Source organism: Bos mutus, chromosome 22 (genome assembly GCF_027580195.1).
Source record: "Bos mutus isolate GX-2022 chromosome 22, NWIPB_WYAK_1.1, whole genome shotgun sequence".
Lineage (NCBI taxonomy): Eukaryota > Metazoa > Chordata > Mammalia > Artiodactyla > Bovidae > Bos > Bos mutus.
This window is the reverse complement of record NC_091638.1, coordinates 52,044,060-52,061,130: the sequence shown is the minus strand read 5'-3', so window position 1 is coordinate 52,061,130 and position 17,071 is coordinate 52,044,060. Positions and strand designations below refer to the sequence as shown.

The window sequence follows — 17,071 nt, the reverse complement described above, 5'->3', positions numbered from 1 at the left end:
CTGCACCAAGCTCCTCCGTCCATGGGATTTTCAAGGCAAGAAGTACTAGAGTGGGTTGCCATTTCCTTCTCCAGGGAATCTGCACACTAAACTACTGAATATTCTAAGGATTTGCCCTGTGTTCTGCCTGCATGCCTTTGCTCACATGGTTCTCTCTAATCTTGGAATACTTTATACTTCCTCCCCAGCATTTATAACTTTCTTTTTGCTTGACTCAGATTTTCGTCTTCTCTACTAGGCCCTAAGCCCCTTGGGGGCAGGATCTTTGTATCCTCTACACCGGCTTATCAACTGCCTTCTATCAATATTCATGCACGGATCATCCTCGCATGTCATAGCACCACGCCCTGCTCAAAACAGGTAACAATTATTTAAATGAACGATGTTCCACGCTCACCTCCCTCACCCTTCGGTCCAACGCAGAGAGAAAGTAAATAATAATAAATACTTGTTGAATTTAAGTGTTTGGACAAAAATACGGGATATGGCCACATCTTAAAAGCACATTTTAGGTCCTTCCAGCTGAAAATGGTGACCCAGCTTCAGAACTATCCCCTACCGAGATCTCTCCTTTTGAAGCTGGAATTCACTGAACTCACATAGGAGGAGCCTCACTTCGAGGACTGCTGCACAGAACAGAGCTTAAGGCCCTCTCTCACTTCTGAGCCGTGAGGGCGGAGAGGGAGGGGGCGTGACCTTCACAGCCGCCCAGCAGCACTCCGACCGGCAAGGGCCCCCTGGTCCTTTCCCTAGCCGAGTACCGTTTCCAACGCGCCATCACGTAGATTTCACGCTCGTAACAATCTCGTGAGGCAGAAATTCTCATCATGTCCCTGAAGAAACAAGATCTGAGGGGGTTGGGGAGGGGGAGATGGGGAAGCTAGAAGAGGCGTGGCAACGAGCCGCGGCCAGAAGGCGGGTGGAAGCCCAGGACTCGAGCGGGATGGATTTCGTTCCCGGCTCAGCCCCGATTCGAGCCCTGTGAGCTCACTGGCAGCGGGAGGCGCGGGGCGGGCGCGCAGACGACCCGAAGGCCCTCCCGCTCTCACAGCCCGGAAGCGAAGCCTGTGAGAGTCGAGCGGCTCACACTCGCCCCCTCGGAGCCCCCAGATCCCCCCGCGCACCCGCCCCCTTCACTCTACCCTGACGGAAGTCCCGCCTCGCCCGGCCGCCATTGGACCCGGCTTCGCGGGTGGGGGTGGGTCTCCCCGCGGGTTGGCCGCCCGGGGGCGTGAGCCCTGGGCGGCCACTGAGAGCCACAGGCTAGGGGGGCCTTGCTCAAGAGCCGCGAAGACTCGGGGGTCGAGCGCTGAAGGCGGGGTTGCGGGGGGGAGGGGGGCGGCGCGGGGCGCCGAGCGCCGGTAGCCGGCGGGACTTCCGCCACGGGACCCGGAAGGGGCCGCGCCGCCGCTGGTGGGAGTTGTAGTCCGGCCGTGGTTGGGGGGGCCCGCGGCTCATGCGCGGTGCATCGAGGCTTGTTTCACATCTGTAACAACAGGTGAATTGGGCTTTTAATTCTCTCCTTTCGTGCCCCCACCCTCGAGGAGCTTCCCGTGGCCGGGGGTGGTCAGCGCGAGCAGGGGGTCCGGGTCCGACCGCCGGCTTGGCTGAGAGTGGGGCGGAGAAGCGGGCGGGCCCGAAGAGCAGGCCGGGCATCCTAGGCCTGGCCGGGAAGCCGGCCGGGCCGAGCCTTGAGCAACCAGGCCTCGGCCTGCCGTTGCCATGGAGCCGGGGCGGGGGCGGGGGCCAGACCGGTCCGCCGGGGCGGGCCTCGTAGCCAGAGGCACCGCGGGGGCCGCGGGAAAAGCCGCTCGATTGGCGCAACGACGCCTCCGCCTCAGGGGATGCTCTGTTTCCCCGAGGCAGGGCCTGGAGGAAACCCCCGGAGTGCCCTGGGACCTTTGTCTGCCCCCGTGCCGCCTGGACCGTTCGTCCAAAAGGAGGCCTGGTGCATTCGGGCCCTCCTGGTTTGCCCTCTTTTGCACCGACCTTGTCACTTGGGGAGGCCAAGGGGTGAGATGTTCTTTGTTTGCTAGTGGCGACTTGCCCCATTTCGCAGGGGAAGACCTAATGCATGTTGGGTCCTTTGTTTGCAGTGATCTGGAGTCCCAGGAGTCCTCAGAACCCCTGAGCCAGGAGTATGGCGTTAGCATGCCTTCTGGCTAGTCCTCGTGTAGCAACACTGGTCACCTTAATTATGATTTTGCAAGGCGGAGGTTGTCCACTTTGCAATCCCCATCCACAGGGGCTTGTCATACACTGTAGCAAGTGGACTGCAAATGGCCAATTGCAGATTCTCAACCTGTTTTTGGTTGCAACTGAACTGGTCAGAACGAAATGAGACATTGATGGTTTCCCTTGCAGTTTCTTTGAAGGCGATAATTCCACTGTCATTGTGGGTCTTGACTACATCTTATAATTTACACTTAAGTCTTGGAGTTTCCAGGAGGGAGATTTTTTTTTTTTTACCCCTGATACAGTATTTCGGATTTCCATAGCGCTCTTTATCTATGTAGCTGTTTTAGGTGCATAAAATACATCCTTTGTTGTGTTTTTTTCTGTGTAGCTTGCCCCTTTAGCTTGAAAAGATACTTACTCTCAAAGTGTTTTAATTTGTGGAATTGTGGTCCAAAGTTTATCAGGTGGACCTTCTTGCCTCTTTCAACCTTTGAAGATGTCAGTATAAAACAGTCTTCAAAGAATGAACCATGGACCTTATAGGCAACAGCGAGACATCATGGAAGTAAGTAGTATAGTATAAGCAGAGAAAACTTAGGAGCTCAGTACCTTAACTGCGATTTGCATTCTGCCCTGAGGCAGTTACGGCATCCTGAGCAGGTCATGTAAACTTCTCTGGGAAAATCTGCCTCCATTTCCTTCTCAGGGGAAACAGATTAAGTGAGATAAAGTCTGTGGAAGTACTTTGTAAATGGTACTTTTACCAATACAAATGGTACTTAACAGTCTTGTTTTCACAGCCTGAAAGAGCTTCTTTATCTACCTTAGATAGGTTTCTACTATAGTCATAGGGGAGTCGAACTCAAAACTGAAGCAAGTTTTGCTCTGGGCTTGCAGAAAATGCTTTCAGGACTGTACATCCTTCTTTACCATGACACTGTATTTCTTGGTATCTTACAGGTTCGGATATAGGACAGCTCACAACTTGATGGGTATAGAGTGGGTCATGGCTGGTCCTGAAGTGAGGCCAAAGTGTATGATGTGTGTTTCACGCCACTAACAAAACTTGTCCTTGTGTGTTAGAGTTAGTAGATGAATTTCAATGGTCCGGAACAACTTTCTTCCCCTGTGGGGGCCATCACTTTAGTGACCCAGCATTGTACTTCCCAGGAGGAGGCCCAGCCTCGTGATGAGGAATAGCAAAGAGAGAATTCAGCTCCAGTTCAAAAGGATACAAAATCAGAGACTGTCACTGCTCTTGTAAGGTAAGTTGATTTAGCCACGCACACAGAGCAGTGGTGGGTCTCCTGCTCAGCCGCACTGTGAAGCAAGAGGCATGTGTTAAATCCATTTGTGACTGTCTTGTAAGAAGGGTATCATTTAAAATTATACTCTGTCTCTATCCTTGAATCATCTCAGAGTAACTCTGTCTGGAGTTAGGTGGTGTTTCATTATGCAAGAAATCTTGACATAATATTATTTTACTTTTCTCTAGATTATTTAAGAGAAACTCTAAACCACAAAGGTTCTAACGTAATACTGCATAACAGGGAAGGCGATTTTCTTTTAGATTTCTTTGAAACTTCCTGTAAAGTATCTCTAAAAGATCCTATTTGAATCTTATCATATATATTCTTTAAGCCTGATACAGGAAACGATAGTGTCATATGAGCCTTGGTTGGCATGGAGAGAATCAGGGGCTTTTTGAAAGCAAAACCAAGTCTGTTTACAAGCAAATTAACTGAAAACGTCTTAGCAAGAAAGTATTGATTCTTCAATAACAATCACTTAGATGTTTTAGATTGTATAATCACATTTTCTTTAAAAATCAGAATCTCAAATTCCACCTTTTTTCTTTTAATTTGGATAGAAAGAATCTATAGAATGTAACTGATTAAAGTAAATTGTATCATTGTTGATATTGTATTGAAGTTTTCTCTCTGAGCTACCATATCCTATCGGCTGAAATTTCCGGCATCCCTGGGGGAGAGGAGGCCATCAGGGCAGACCTGCTATGGACCTGAAAGATTCGTCCCCAGGTCAGCCCTCCACCCCCACCCCCCACGATTTGAGAATGAGAGGGAATAGCAGGCAGGAGCAGGAGTGTAGGCGCCATTAGACTCCCAGTCACGTTGGATTTGCAGATCATCGTGATTTGTTAAAATGTGTTAGATGTTTTTAAACTAATGCTACATAGGGTTATCGCACTGACACAGGAGTAGTACAGTATTAAAAACTGTGGGGACTTCCCCGGCAATCCAGTGGTTAAGACTCCATACTCCCACTGCAGGGAGCAGTTTTGATCCCTGGTCAGGGAATTAAGATCCCGCATGCCATGTGGCGTGGCCAAAAAAAAAAAGTCTGTAAGTGTGGAGTTGGAGTGTTTTTTAAAACAAAAGTGTTAAGCCAGAGGTGTTATTTTATGTACATGCATGTTTTTAAGTCTCTAGGTATATTCCTAGTTAAATGTACTAATGAGCAAAATGCAGCAGAGTTTTTGGCCAGCAGTTGAACTTTAACTTAACATTTGTTATTTCATAGAGATCCTGCCTTGAAAAGCTTTTTGTTTTGAATCACTCTTTGATACTGTCAGTCAAGTCCCATTCCTCGGGGCTTGACTAGGTTTTCTAAAAGCCCAGTACACCAGTTTGTCCATAAGGCCGTCATCAGTCCCATTTCCTGATGCCATATGAGAAAAGGGGTCATGTAGGATTTCCTTTCTTCCCACATGTCCCAGGATAACTGCAAGTATTGTGATGAGGTGGAAATCCGTGTCTCTCATGATGAAATCATCCCCTTCTGTTTAGGAGGGATCATGGAGTTTAGGACAGAGAAAAGAAGGAAGCTCTCAATTAGAAGCAAAGACATGTAATTACTTAATAGTGGAGGTGGCCCTTCCATCCTTAAGACTGGAAGCAGTTGGGGCTCACTAGTGAAGAGCTTCATTTTTCTTGTTTTGTACAGTGCTCTCTGTGTTACTGAAGTCTGCTCTGTGGTTCCTGAACCGAGAATGTTAAGCACTTTTTTTTCGGCCCTCCTTCTTAGGATTCCAGCTTTCCCTCCTGGCCAGAAATGTTCAGCCTGGACTCATTCAGAAAAGGTAAGAGTGTGACTGCACTTGTGGCCTCAGGCCTGTCTTCCCTGTGATGGGCAGCTGTGAAGCCTGTGAAAATCCCTCTGGTGCATATCCACCACTTACTGAAATCCACCTTTTTTTCTAGGCTGATGTTTTACACCATTTCCTCTGTGAACCTTTCTTAATTCTATCAACCACAAACAATCTCTCCTTTCTGATTTCCTCAGCACCACCTCTGTACTTTCTCATGCATCCTCTGTCTGAACTACTCATTGCCTCACTAGATTAGAAGCTCCCTGAGACCTGGGCCTGTTGAGCTCTTTTATCATCCATAGTACTTGGCATAGCGTTTTGCACATAATAGACCTCAGTAAAAGCTGGTGGAAGTGGACTGAGTCATCGTTTTGTATTAGTGGTTAGAGAAATTGCTGCAAGACTTGAAATCAGTGCCCTGCAGCAGCTGGGGTGAGAGAGTTGCATAAGTAGCAGCAGAGTTGAGCCATGGCAGGGCGAGAGGACAGTGTCCAAGAGCTTCTTGTAGAAAGTGGTATAGCTTGTGAAGATTCAAGGCACCAGATTGCAAAGGCATTGTATATCTTAGACAGGAGCGTGACTTTTCTCCTTTAAGGGAGTAAGGAGTAAAATGTCACCTGCATTAAAGCTGACCATGAGCCTCCTATCTGTACATATTTGACAAATAAATGAGAACCGTAACAGAGCATCTGTAACTGCTGATGAAAAAGATCCTCCTAATTGTGTCTCCTCTCCGACTTGTGTCCCTGGAAGCCTGGAAAACCTTGGCTAGGTGGTGCCCTCTGTTGCCCACTGAATGGGGCCAAAAGGAGGCTGGATGTTCCAGATCTCAGAGCCACCTCTTCCTGTCTCCTTGTTTGTTTTCAGCTACTCCATCTGTTTTCATACTTCAGGAAAAAACTAATTTTTGTCTTCCTCGTTGTGTTGGTTAACTGTGTCTAATAGGAAAACACTGAACTTGAGATGAGCGTGGACAGCACATTTTGAGCTGAAAATTAAGTGCATTTAATTGCTCTGTGTTTATCTCCTCATCAGTGGGTGTTGATGTCCACCCACTTGTAACAGTTGGATGAAAATGGGTTCTCTCCTGGTGGGAGTGTCTGAATTAACAATACTGATTTCTTAAAGAGATGGACAGCCCAATAAAATTAGAGTCCTCATCCTCCTCACTGTGATAGGGAAATGGTACCAGGTGAGAGAGTTTCGGGGCAAAATTCCTTTCTAGCCTTTTTGACTTCACTTTCTAGGCTGGAAATGGATTTGTTCAAGAGGTTTTCCATCGGGGATGACACTGTTAGCACTTGTCTTAGTGGGAGGCAGCAGAACCTGACTGAGCCAAAGCTACCGACCCTGATGCCCAACGTACATCACACTTATGTGTCTCACTGGCCGAGGAGGCTTGGGTGGAGACCAAGCCTCGCTGTGCCTCCTTCTTCACCATCTAAGTGGTCATAGGATTGTTCTAAGGATCAGATGAGTTAATATGTATAAAGAGCTTAGAACAGTGCCTGACACCTGGTAAATTCACAAATCCATGGTATTAAGTAGTTTGAGGACATAATAATCAGACACAGTCTGAATTTGGGGCCTTGCTTTCCACACAGTTTAGTATTTTTACCAAGAGTTGTCTTATGCTTGAAGGTCTTCAGGAAAACCATTAATCAGAAAGAGTCACTTATTTGAATATTTTCCTTCAGGCAAACCTATCTTTTCATGGCTGTAAGGCTGAATGCCTTCTCCTGTCTTCTGAATGTGGCTCTCATTTTTAGTTTGCATCATGACCTCGACAGTTGGTCATGACGGGCTTCCCAGCTGGCACTGGTGGTAAAGAACCCACCTGCTAATGCAGGAGATGAAAGAGACACAGTTTTGATTCCTGGGTTGGGAAGATCCCCCACAGAAGAGCATGGCAACCCACTCCCAGTATTCTTGCCTGGGAAATCCCATGGACAGAGAAGCCTGGCGGGCTACAGTCCACGGGGTCGCAAAGAGTTGGACATGATTGAGCGACTTAGCACACACACACCCAGCCTTGTGACGCTCGTTGTATAGCACTTCTTTATCTCCTAGGCAGTTTCTCTGTGTTTCTTTGTTCCTTGTGGTGAAATTATGAGCTCCCTAGGGCATTATGAATCTTGAGAGAAAATGTTAACATGGTATAAAGCTTGAGTCAAACTGGCTAGGGTTCCAATTTGGTCCCCATTAACACTAACGAGGTGTTAACTTACCTGTTTCCCTACCTTTAGGGGTGCAGTGAAGATAGAGGTGGGTTGGCAGGCATTTGATAAATGTAAGTTGATCTATTTGGGGTAACAGCCATACAGCTCATGTTTTTCTGGAGAGTGACAGCCTAGCTCCAATACGCACTGTGCTGTATGGCTGCAAAATTGAGGACCTGCTATGTACAAGCCACTAGCGTGGAGATAGGTGTGTTTCAGAGATGATTTTTGGTACTTAGGGGTTTATGTTCTCAATGGGCTAGGCCTTTGTATGGTTCTGAAGGTAATGGCCCTAGCAGTTCCCTGTAGCATTATAGACAGTGGCCCGCTGGGTCTTGTGGCTACCATCTTTCCTATTGTGTAATTAAACAAAGCTGCCAACGTCTGCCAACTAGAAAACTTGTGTGCCTGGTAACTAACCTGTTATTACCTTTGCCAGCATCTTAACAGTTTTCTTGTCTCAGCTGTAACGCCATCAGAAGCAGGCCATAAAGAGCAAGCCGAGTCTTTCTTTTACAGTCCACACAAAACTTTGAAAAATACCATATCAACCTCAAGAATGTGCAATTTTCCTCCAGCTCCAGTGGTCAGAAGAGGTCTCTGTGATTTTGTTGTGGAATTGTAACAACCTTCCCCCAGTTACTGGAAATGCTTAATGGAATAAACTAATCATCAAATCACTTATTCTTTTTTTTTCCCCAAGCCAGCACCCTTGGATATGAATGAAGACCTTCCTCAATCAGGAAAGGAAAGATTCAGTTTACAACCTTAGCTTCAAGGCAGAGCCAGAATTAATTCCAAGATAAACCTTGATCTTAGGCACTTGGTTCCAGAAGTAACAGCATTTCCGCTGTAACACCACCTGTGTTTTCCACAAAATCACACACCTATATATAATGTTTTAAGAGGGCTTACGGCAGAAATAGAGTTGAGGCAATACACTGGCAATATGACCAGGATATGACAAAACTGTCATGGGCGACTGGGAAGAAGCTTTGGTCCACCGAGGCAGGCGGCTTAGTGTGATGCTGAAAACGTACAAGGAGCCTTCTAAGAGAGCAGAGTGGCAGCTGCTGAGACAGCGCCGGCAGAGGCGGAGCCCTGAGCCCTGCGGGGCTGCCCTGAAGCAGAGAGTGCTGCTGGGAATGTGGGGGAGGGGACCCTGAGTGCAAGTCAGTGCTTCCCCCAACACTGTACTATGAAAAAGATTTCAGAAATACTGAAATGTTGAAGCAATTGTATAGTGAGCACCCGTGTGTCTACCACCTCGATCCCCTACAGGCATTGACTTTAATTTAAAAAAAATAAAGCTGAAGGGGCTTTTACTTTTCCTGTTGAAAATGATCATTCCACTCCCACCTTTCAGTTCCTTTGCCTTAGCAGAATTAGATTTGAACCAAAGGTTCTTACGTTTCACTGATGTCATTCCCCCATATTTGCCAATCATATATGAGCTAATTTGCATGATAGAAAGGGGCATCATTTTTGCACTGTGGGCTGTTTCTCAAGTGTGTAGAGAGTGTGTGACTGTCTCTCCCTGTTCCTCTCCTCCCTCATTTATTGTAGCAAAACCTGTGGGGCAGAGAGCTCCTGCACCTTTCTCCCCAGACCAGTGTTCTCTGATATTGTCACCACTTAGGTGGTTTTAAAGACCTTACACCTTCCTTAGCCATAGATTTCCACCTTCCCATGGAATGCTCAGTGAGCATTTTAATTTTAGTTCGTGTATATCAAAATTTTGGAACTTCCTAAAAATGTACTTTATAGATCACGGATGGGTAGTATTTGGTCTCCAAGTGAATGGAAATATTTGGAATGGTAAATCATTAACTTCAAGAAAGAGAAGACTAGAAAGTGTGGATCTGATACTGGCTCTTGCAGAGGACACCAGGAGTCAAGTAGCCCCTTCCGTCCCCGATTTGTAGAGAGAGGGAGTAATTGGGGATCCGGTGGCTCATGTGGGGAGCCTATGGCAGACGCAGGGATAGTTTCCATAAGTGGAACAGCCCGGCCGATTTGCTTGGCACCGTGACTGTGGAGAAGCTTACGGGATGGGCATTGCACTCACGGGGGGTAGCTGGAAGAACTGGGACACTGAGAGAGCTTTGAGAGCCAAGGGGGGACTGAGGCTGTCATGTATCGCGTCTGTATCTATAAAACAACTGCCTTCTTTCTGAGCGGTATTGGCACTGTTTCTCAGAACCTGTGACTGGCTCCACGTGCTGTCCTGTTGCCCAGAGCTCCTCCCGGGTGCTCTGGGGTGAGTCATTGCAGGGGTCTGTAACGGTGAGGGGTGAGACCTCGTCACCCTGATGCCCTCTCTCTTTCCCCAGATCGGGCCCAACACAGGCAGCGTCAGTGCAAACTTCCCCCACCCCGTCTTCCACCCATGTGTGTCAACCCTGCCCCTGGAGGGACCATCTCTCGAGGTAAGGGAGGAGCCATGTCTCCAGCACCAGCTGGGTCCAGGGCCTGCGGGGAGGCGGGCGGCACAGGGAGCCTGGGTGCCAGGGCCATAGGCCTCTGGAAAGGGAGCGAGGAGGAGCGGGGTTAGCAGAGCTCTTGCTGCCCTCAGGGAGACATCATTTGGAAAGGTCTGGGTTATTTCATGATGCTCGGCCACTTGGCTTAGACCCTACTGTCTCACTGGGCCTCCTCGTGTGACCAGGGACAAAGCCTAGGCTCCGCCTGGGTGTCTGGCTCCAGGGCGGGGACGCAGAGGGCTTGGACCTTCTAGGCAGTCTCGGCTCAGGTCTCAGAAGACGCAGGGCACTTGTAGCAGGGCCAAAGCAGGGAGCCCGACTCGACCCAGTGCCCTCCATCTGGAGGCTTTGGGGACACCTGACATCACCATCCTATCTCCTCTGGCGCCTCAAAGCACTTTACTGACATTCAGCTCTGCCTCCCGGGCTGTTTGGCAAGGTAGGCTCTCCCTTTGACTGGGGAGAATGTCAGAGCCCCCAGACAGGTGGCCGCTCACCTCAGCCCACTGGCACCCAGGGCAGGGCCAGTCATAGGACCCAGGGAAGCGTCTCTGCCTGCGAGTGTCTCTTCTCTTCCCTCAGACTCAAATCTTCTCCAGCTCTGCTGAGACCAGTGCTCCTGGCCCACAGCTCTCTTCCCAACTCCATTGGCTGCCTGTCTCCGCTCCCTCAGGTTTTTAGTGCAAGAACACTATGACAGTTCCTAGAGTCTTTGCCTTCTGTGAAGACAGCATGTCCACTTGAGGCTCTGTCTGTAAAGTGCTTTGAAGGTCAAGAGCTCAGGAAGGGTGCGGGGAGCGCCCAGCGCCTCCGGTTCTGCAGCACACGCTGCTCTGCACCCACACGGTTTGTACACGCGCTGCCCCCCTGCTGCGGTGGCCCTGACACAGACAGCAGCATAGAAATCAGTCCTTTCGGCCCCTCTGCCCGTTTGACTTAGGTATTAAAGAAATGCCACCCCCTACCGTTGCCAAAACGAGAGTTGATTGCCCTTTTTTCTTTCTTTCTTAAAATGCCCTGTAACTCGAAAAGGCTGAACGTTAACATTTCCAACATGGCAGGTGAGTGGCTCTGAGAGTGTCAGATGTGCTTTGGCTAAGCTTACAGATGGTTAGCCGGGATTAACCAGGCAGCATGACTAGGCAGTGCCTCCTGGAGCACACGCAGAGGAGAAGGCCACTGCTCTTGGGAGCGGCAGCTGCCCTGCACTGTCGCCCTGCAGGAACAGACACCCCCACCCCCGTGCCTGATTGTCTTCTCACAGCTGCGTCTCCAGAAGGCATCTGGGTGTGTGCATTTTTGCCTTCCCTTTCTCTCTTTTTAAGCTTTGAAGGGTGCTTGCCTCTGTTCCTTTGTGACGGGAGCAACAAGCCCGTAGACCACGTGACTCTTGGACCTTTCTGCCATGCTCTCTGATTCCCTAGAGGCTTTGCTGGTACCTCTGAAGAAGGAAGTGCGGGGCAGAAACAGTCTCTCTGGTATTCAAATGAGAGACTAGTGCTCGAAAAATGGTGGCCACTGAAAGAGGTTACAGTGCCCATCCGAGTCAGATTTGAAATTGGAAAAAAAATATCACCTCCTTTCCCAATCTACCCCTGACTCGACCACCAACCTCTTACCAAGGCCTTGTTCCAAAGTCAAGGGTGAATAAATTAAGAACCTTGCCCCGTCCCCTCCCCTGGGAATCTTTCCCACCACACAGATCTGAGATGTAGAGCGCTGGAAAGTGACATGGAATAACTCACCTTCTGGCAGGATCCCGGAGACCACGGTACTGGTCCGTCTATTCCCTGGTGTAGACGTGTCACCTCTTGGAGTGGTGGTTTGCCTCAGGGGACCTTGTGGCTTTACATACATTGCTGGGAAACCTGTGAGAATGGGTAAGGTGGTCAGGGTGGACCCCCAGCCCCTGTAGGTCCCATTACCTTTCTTGTTGCCAATTTCTTGCCATTTGAGTGTCCATAAAATATCAAACTCTGACTAGGTGGACAGAACGTTGACCCTGGTTTTTACGGATATCAGTGGCCCCTCTGCTTTCCCTCCAGAAGTTTTCTGGTCTGCCCGAAGTAGACTGTCTTCGGCTTCCTCCTGTTGCATTTTCCTGGGGCCACCAAAGTTTAGAATCCTCAAATCCCCCTCCTGCATATTCAGCAGATTTTTAACCTTAAGTGCATGCTGCTAGATGTCACTATTTAGCACTTTGAGTACCCGATGTTGTGCTTGATCCAGAAGCGATGGAGAGCTCTCTGAGCCAATAAACCCTTCCGTTTTTCAGAACTTCCCTCCTTTTCCACAGGCAGAGGAGTCAACTTTTTCTCCCCAATGAATGGACAGTAGAAGAGAAGGCTTAATGTTGGTGGAAAGGAACAGGGGCATGCCTGAACCCCCTTTAATTTTCTTCAAGGTCCTCTAAAGCAGGAGTTGGCAAACTTTCTTTAAGTCAGAGAGTACACGTTCCAGTCTTTGCAGACCATATGGTCTCTCGTGCAGCTATTTTGCCATGATATCACGAAAGCACTAATAGATACTACAGGAACGAGTGAGCTATGTTCCAATAAAGCTTCATTTATAACAACAGGCGGTGGGTAGGTTTGGTCTGCAGATTACAGTTTGGCCACCCCTCCTCTAGACTAATGAAGAGATCACAGAACCAGAGGGGTTTCAAGACCTGGTCTAAGAGTTGCCTTCATTTTGGAAAAAGCAGTGAGGTTTGTGGAGGTGAAATATTTCCTCAAGGTGACACTAGCTATTAGAACCCAGATGGAGAAAATGAAATAGGAAAAGAGGGCAGAGAGCTTACCAGAGAAGGAGCTAGTTGGTTGGCATCCATCACCTGACCTTTTTTTTTTTTTTTTTTTTTTTACATGAAATCTCCCACATTTGTTTGAGATATGTTTTGTAAAATAGATAAAACAGTATGATGAATCCCTGTGTACCTGGCTTGAACAATGAACAAGCTCATGGCTGATCTTCCTTTCCACTTTGTGCCCTTTGGAAGCTAATCCATGAAATCATAGCATTTCAACCTTAGCTTAAGTGACTGTCAGAGCAGAGTGCTATTCTGAGGGTTTCCTAAAACACAGGATGGGCCCAGGCCCTACTTTCCAGGTGACGTCTAAGCTGTTGCCTCCTTCAGCTTTCAAATACCATAGTTTTCAAACTTTGGCCTCAGCTGCTGCCGCCACTCCCTGACTTACTAAGCTTCTGGATTCTTTTGAGGGAATTTGGGCTGCTAACAATCCTTGAAAACTACTACTGAAGCTGGGTGGATGCCTTAGCTTTTGGCAAATTAAAGTGCCGCTTGGCCACGTTCAAAGCTCTGGTAGCATCATTTTCTGCTCCAAGGGTCTTGCCGTTCCTAGATGGATCATAACGACAGGCCGTGGGTGGGGGTAGAGGGGTTTGACACAGATGGTGATGTCCCTTTATGAGGTCAACCATCGGTGCCAGGGCCACCTTCCCTTTTTCCTGCTTTTATGGTTAAACACTGAGGAGGGGAGGGAGGAACAAGAGTTATAGCTGCCCCATTCTGCCCTGGATCTGCTTCCGAGGGCCCTGTCTCCCATCGTCTCAGACCTCAGAGGGCAGAGGCGTCTCTGTCAGAGCACTCTGCAAATCCCTGTTCCAAACATCCCCATTTTATCTTAACCACAGCCACACCAAGTGAGTAGAGCAGGTTCGTCCTCATTTTCCCCAGTGATAAAATGGCCCAAGGTTCACAGCTGGCAAGTGGTAGACTTGGAACTGAGCCCAGGTGTTAGGACTTAAATCCCATGTTCTTGTCATAGGCCAGCGGTTCTGAGTGTGACCCCAGACCGGCAACCTCAGTATTATCTGGAAACTCGTTAAAAATGCAGGTCTTGGACCCCGCTCCAGAGCTAATGACCAAGAAACTGTGGAGGGTGGCTCTCAGTAACATTTCAACAAGCTCTTGAGGGGATCCTGGGAATCTTATCTAGAATTATAAAACAAACAACAAACAACTCCCACCCCCACCACAGCTTCCTCCAGCTGCACTGCTAACCTCTTACAAAGGCCTCCTTCCAAGGGACCGAGACCCTTAGGCCCTTGCTGTCACTGCCCCAACATGCAGATTCAGTCTGATGCTCCTCAGTGCGGGAAGAGGCAGAAGAGGCATGAGCCTGGCTAGAACCCTGGGGGGACGGTTTGGAGGCAGAATCCCATCTGGCTTTCACACACGTGGAACAGCAGCAGCTTCAGACTTTTCACTGCTGCATCAGCTCAGTTCTTGGGCGCAGGGTGTTTTTCACCTTTGACTCCTGTTCTGGAGATTCATTCTGGTTTGCTAATATTCAAGAGGTCTTCCATGTCCTGCTTCCAGATTCTTCACTAGTTGTAAGCCATTAAATGAGGTGGATGTGCCCCAGCTTAGCAGTAATCACTATCTTACAGTCCGCCTGCTGGAGTGCAAGCCAATTTGCCAGGGCACGTAGAAGCGATCTACCAGCACTGGGTAGGACCCAGAGGGAACTTCTACTTCATTTCTTTGGGTGGACATTGAGCTAAGGCCTGTAGTGTTTCCCGGACAACCCCACTCTCTCTTCCGGCCTTCAAATGACAAGTCTGTGGGTTTGGATTTACAAGGGGTGTGATTTCGGCAGAATCCCAGACAGATCCAGTCAGCCCACCGGTCAACTGGAGTGTGATGTCGGCTCGGTCCCGGGTCCTCCCGTCCGGCAGGGGGCGCGCGGGCCCGAACCTCCCGTTCCTGCCCTTCTGCCCGGTCCCTGCCCGGCTCCGGAGTCGCGGGGGCGGGCGGGAGCGAGATGGCTACCGCCAGGAGACTCATGGCGCTGGCCGCCGGCGTCTCTCCGCGCCTGCGGCCATTGGGTCCCCGCGCCATCGGGCGACAGGGAGGCCCGCGTGGCCTCTCGACAGGCTGCTCCCGCCCCGACCGGACCCAGGAGGCCGCCGAGGCCGAGGCGGCCCCCGGCGAGCCTGGGGAAGGCGATGGAAGCGTGGTGAACGGTGAGGGCAGTGGCGGGGGCAGCCAGGCTGCGACGCCCTTGATTCCTGGGGATGGCAGAGCTAGGGGCGCGGGCCGGGGTCGGGCCCTCTTCGGTATGGCTGAGACAGCCATTCAGTGGCGGGCCGCAGCCCAACTGTTGTAAAACTCAGTGTGGTTCAGGTCCAAATGGACCCCAAGCGCAGAGGTCTGGGACTGGAGCGCCTGCACCTGGCAACAGTAGGTGAGAGGTGCGTACCACGAGGGAGCTAGGGAAAACAGGTAAACGTCCAGGTCCTGCCAGGTCGGTGGTCTAGGGTTAGAGCATCACGGGTAAGCACATCCTTCCCGTTGTAAGAAAAGGGAAAGCTCAGTATACATCTGGGACTTTAAGATCTGAAATAGAGACAGAATGATTGCTCAAAGTGGATCCCAGCGCTTGCCTTCTGAATAGGGCAGGAAATGAAACTAGTTACAGCACCCCTGCCGATCAAGGATGGACAGAGAGTGTGCTGGCCTCTGCCTCTTTATAGAGTTAGAGTGGGTACCACTGCACATCTATATTATATGTGTGTCTAGTGGGCTACTTAAAGTTAGGCCCTCCTGTGAGATGGAAGCCCTTTGAGTCTGCTTACATACTGTTTCTTGGCTATTTGATTCTCAGTAGCTTTAAGAGTTATCCTTCAGAGGGAGATAGGGCCAGGCAGAATCTTCCCTCTTGGCCAGTTGACAGGGGAGTCTGCTCCAGGGAAACAGTTTGAACCCAGGCAGCAGAGTTACAGCAGAGCTTGTGGAAGAACGTTTTCAGGACACAGAGACTTCCCCAACACCACAGCCACTCTCAAGTGTCCTGTGGGGATCAGTGTGCAGGGCTGTGAAGACGTTCCCCATGTGACTTATGATTGATGCGCATCGGTACACACACACACACATATACACACACACACACACACACACAGGCGCTATAAAAAATATTTTTTGGAGCTGAATTATAGGCCAGAGACTGTGGGTGGAGAATGAAAAAGCTTTCCATCTCCTTTGACCCTGCATCTCTTGAAGGTCCACTCTGGTGCTTTGGGCCTCTTCCTTCTGTTTTCAGCCACTCAACAGGATTCTTCATGGTCTCTCTAAGTCCTGTGTTTGGCACAAGCTGCCTCTAGGTGGACATCTCACCCATCTGTGCTCTGGAATTGATCCAGAGTGCAAGTAAACAAATGTAAGGTATCGCTCATGATGTTTGATGCATCCTGCCTCCACTTGGTTCACTGCGGTGAACTCCTGGGAGGACCAGCTCATGCCTGTGGCTCAGCTCTGGAGGTCTCTAATCAATGTCCCTACACATAATCTGGATGAAAGGGGAGGCCTTTTCCAGGGCGCTGAGGTGTGATTGAGAACTGCGGCTTGGTGTTCAGACTCTGCAGGCATTCCTCCCTTTTGTGTATCTGTTGTTTTAGGGGCCTTGCATTGTCTTGATCTCCAGTGTGTGTGCGTGTGTATGTATGCGTGTGTGATTGGTTTGTTTGTTTTTTTTTCTGTTCAGTGCTTTCTTTCAGACATCAGATTATGGGGGGTTGCTGCCATGTAGGTTTCTATAGCTAATGTATGAAGTCAGGAGCTTGGGTGAGGAAGAGGATGCTGGCTGGTTCCCCTCTGGTGTTTGGGGGATTGACCCTTGTCTTTAACAAGGAGATGATTGTCCAGTGGGTCTAGGTCCACTGTCCTCTGTAAACCCTGAAGCCTTTTGCCCGTCCTTTTTAAGATGCTCCTGGGTGGTTTGGGGTTGCGAGCCAACATCCTCAGTATCCAGCCCAGGGTTGCCCTGAAACATACCCCACAGAGTTTTTAAAGCAGCACAACTATAATGCTTTTGTCCTTGTTTTCTTAGCTTCTAGGGACCTATTAAAAGAGTTTCCACAGCCCAAAAATCTTCTCAACAGTGTGATTGGAAGAGCCCTTGGCATCTCACACGCAAAAGACAAATTGGTCTACGTGCATACAAATGGACCGAAGAAAAAGGTATGGTGGCAGGGAAACACGTTGGTCTGAGTCTCAGGAAGGAAACCAGCTGCCCTTTTCTCCCCCAGGTTTCTCGTCAGGGAGGCCACAGTGTAGGTTT

The 17,071-nt window shown here is 49.5% G+C and overlaps 1 protein-coding gene across 6 annotated transcripts in view; it reads left to right on the top strand.

The window, feature by feature from the left end:
* Positions 1-1,355: 1,355 nt before the first annotated feature.
* Positions 1,356-17,071, top strand: part of DHX30 (DExH-box helicase 30) — a 28,335-nt gene continuing 12,619 nt past the window's right edge. The window contains exons 1-7 of one of the 6 annotated variants that reach the window (XM_070359067.1): positions 1,356-1,498; positions 3,349-3,443; positions 4,111-4,217; positions 5,224-5,278; positions 9,840-9,935; positions 11,022-11,050; positions 16,841-16,971. In XM_070359067.1, coding sequence (XP_070215168.1) covers positions 4,193-4,217; positions 5,224-5,278; positions 9,840-9,935; positions 11,022-11,050; positions 16,841-16,971 — 336 coding nt within the window. In that variant the 5' untranslated portion in view covers positions 1,356-1,498; positions 3,349-3,443; positions 4,111-4,192. Of the gene's footprint in view, positions 1,499-2,634; positions 2,744-3,348; positions 3,444-4,110; positions 4,218-5,223; positions 5,279-9,839; positions 9,936-11,021; positions 11,051-14,757; positions 14,979-16,840; positions 16,972-17,071 lie in introns of those variants that run through there. The other 5 variants (XM_070359068.1, XM_070359072.1, XM_070359070.1 and 2 more) reach the window with 5 other exon arrangements.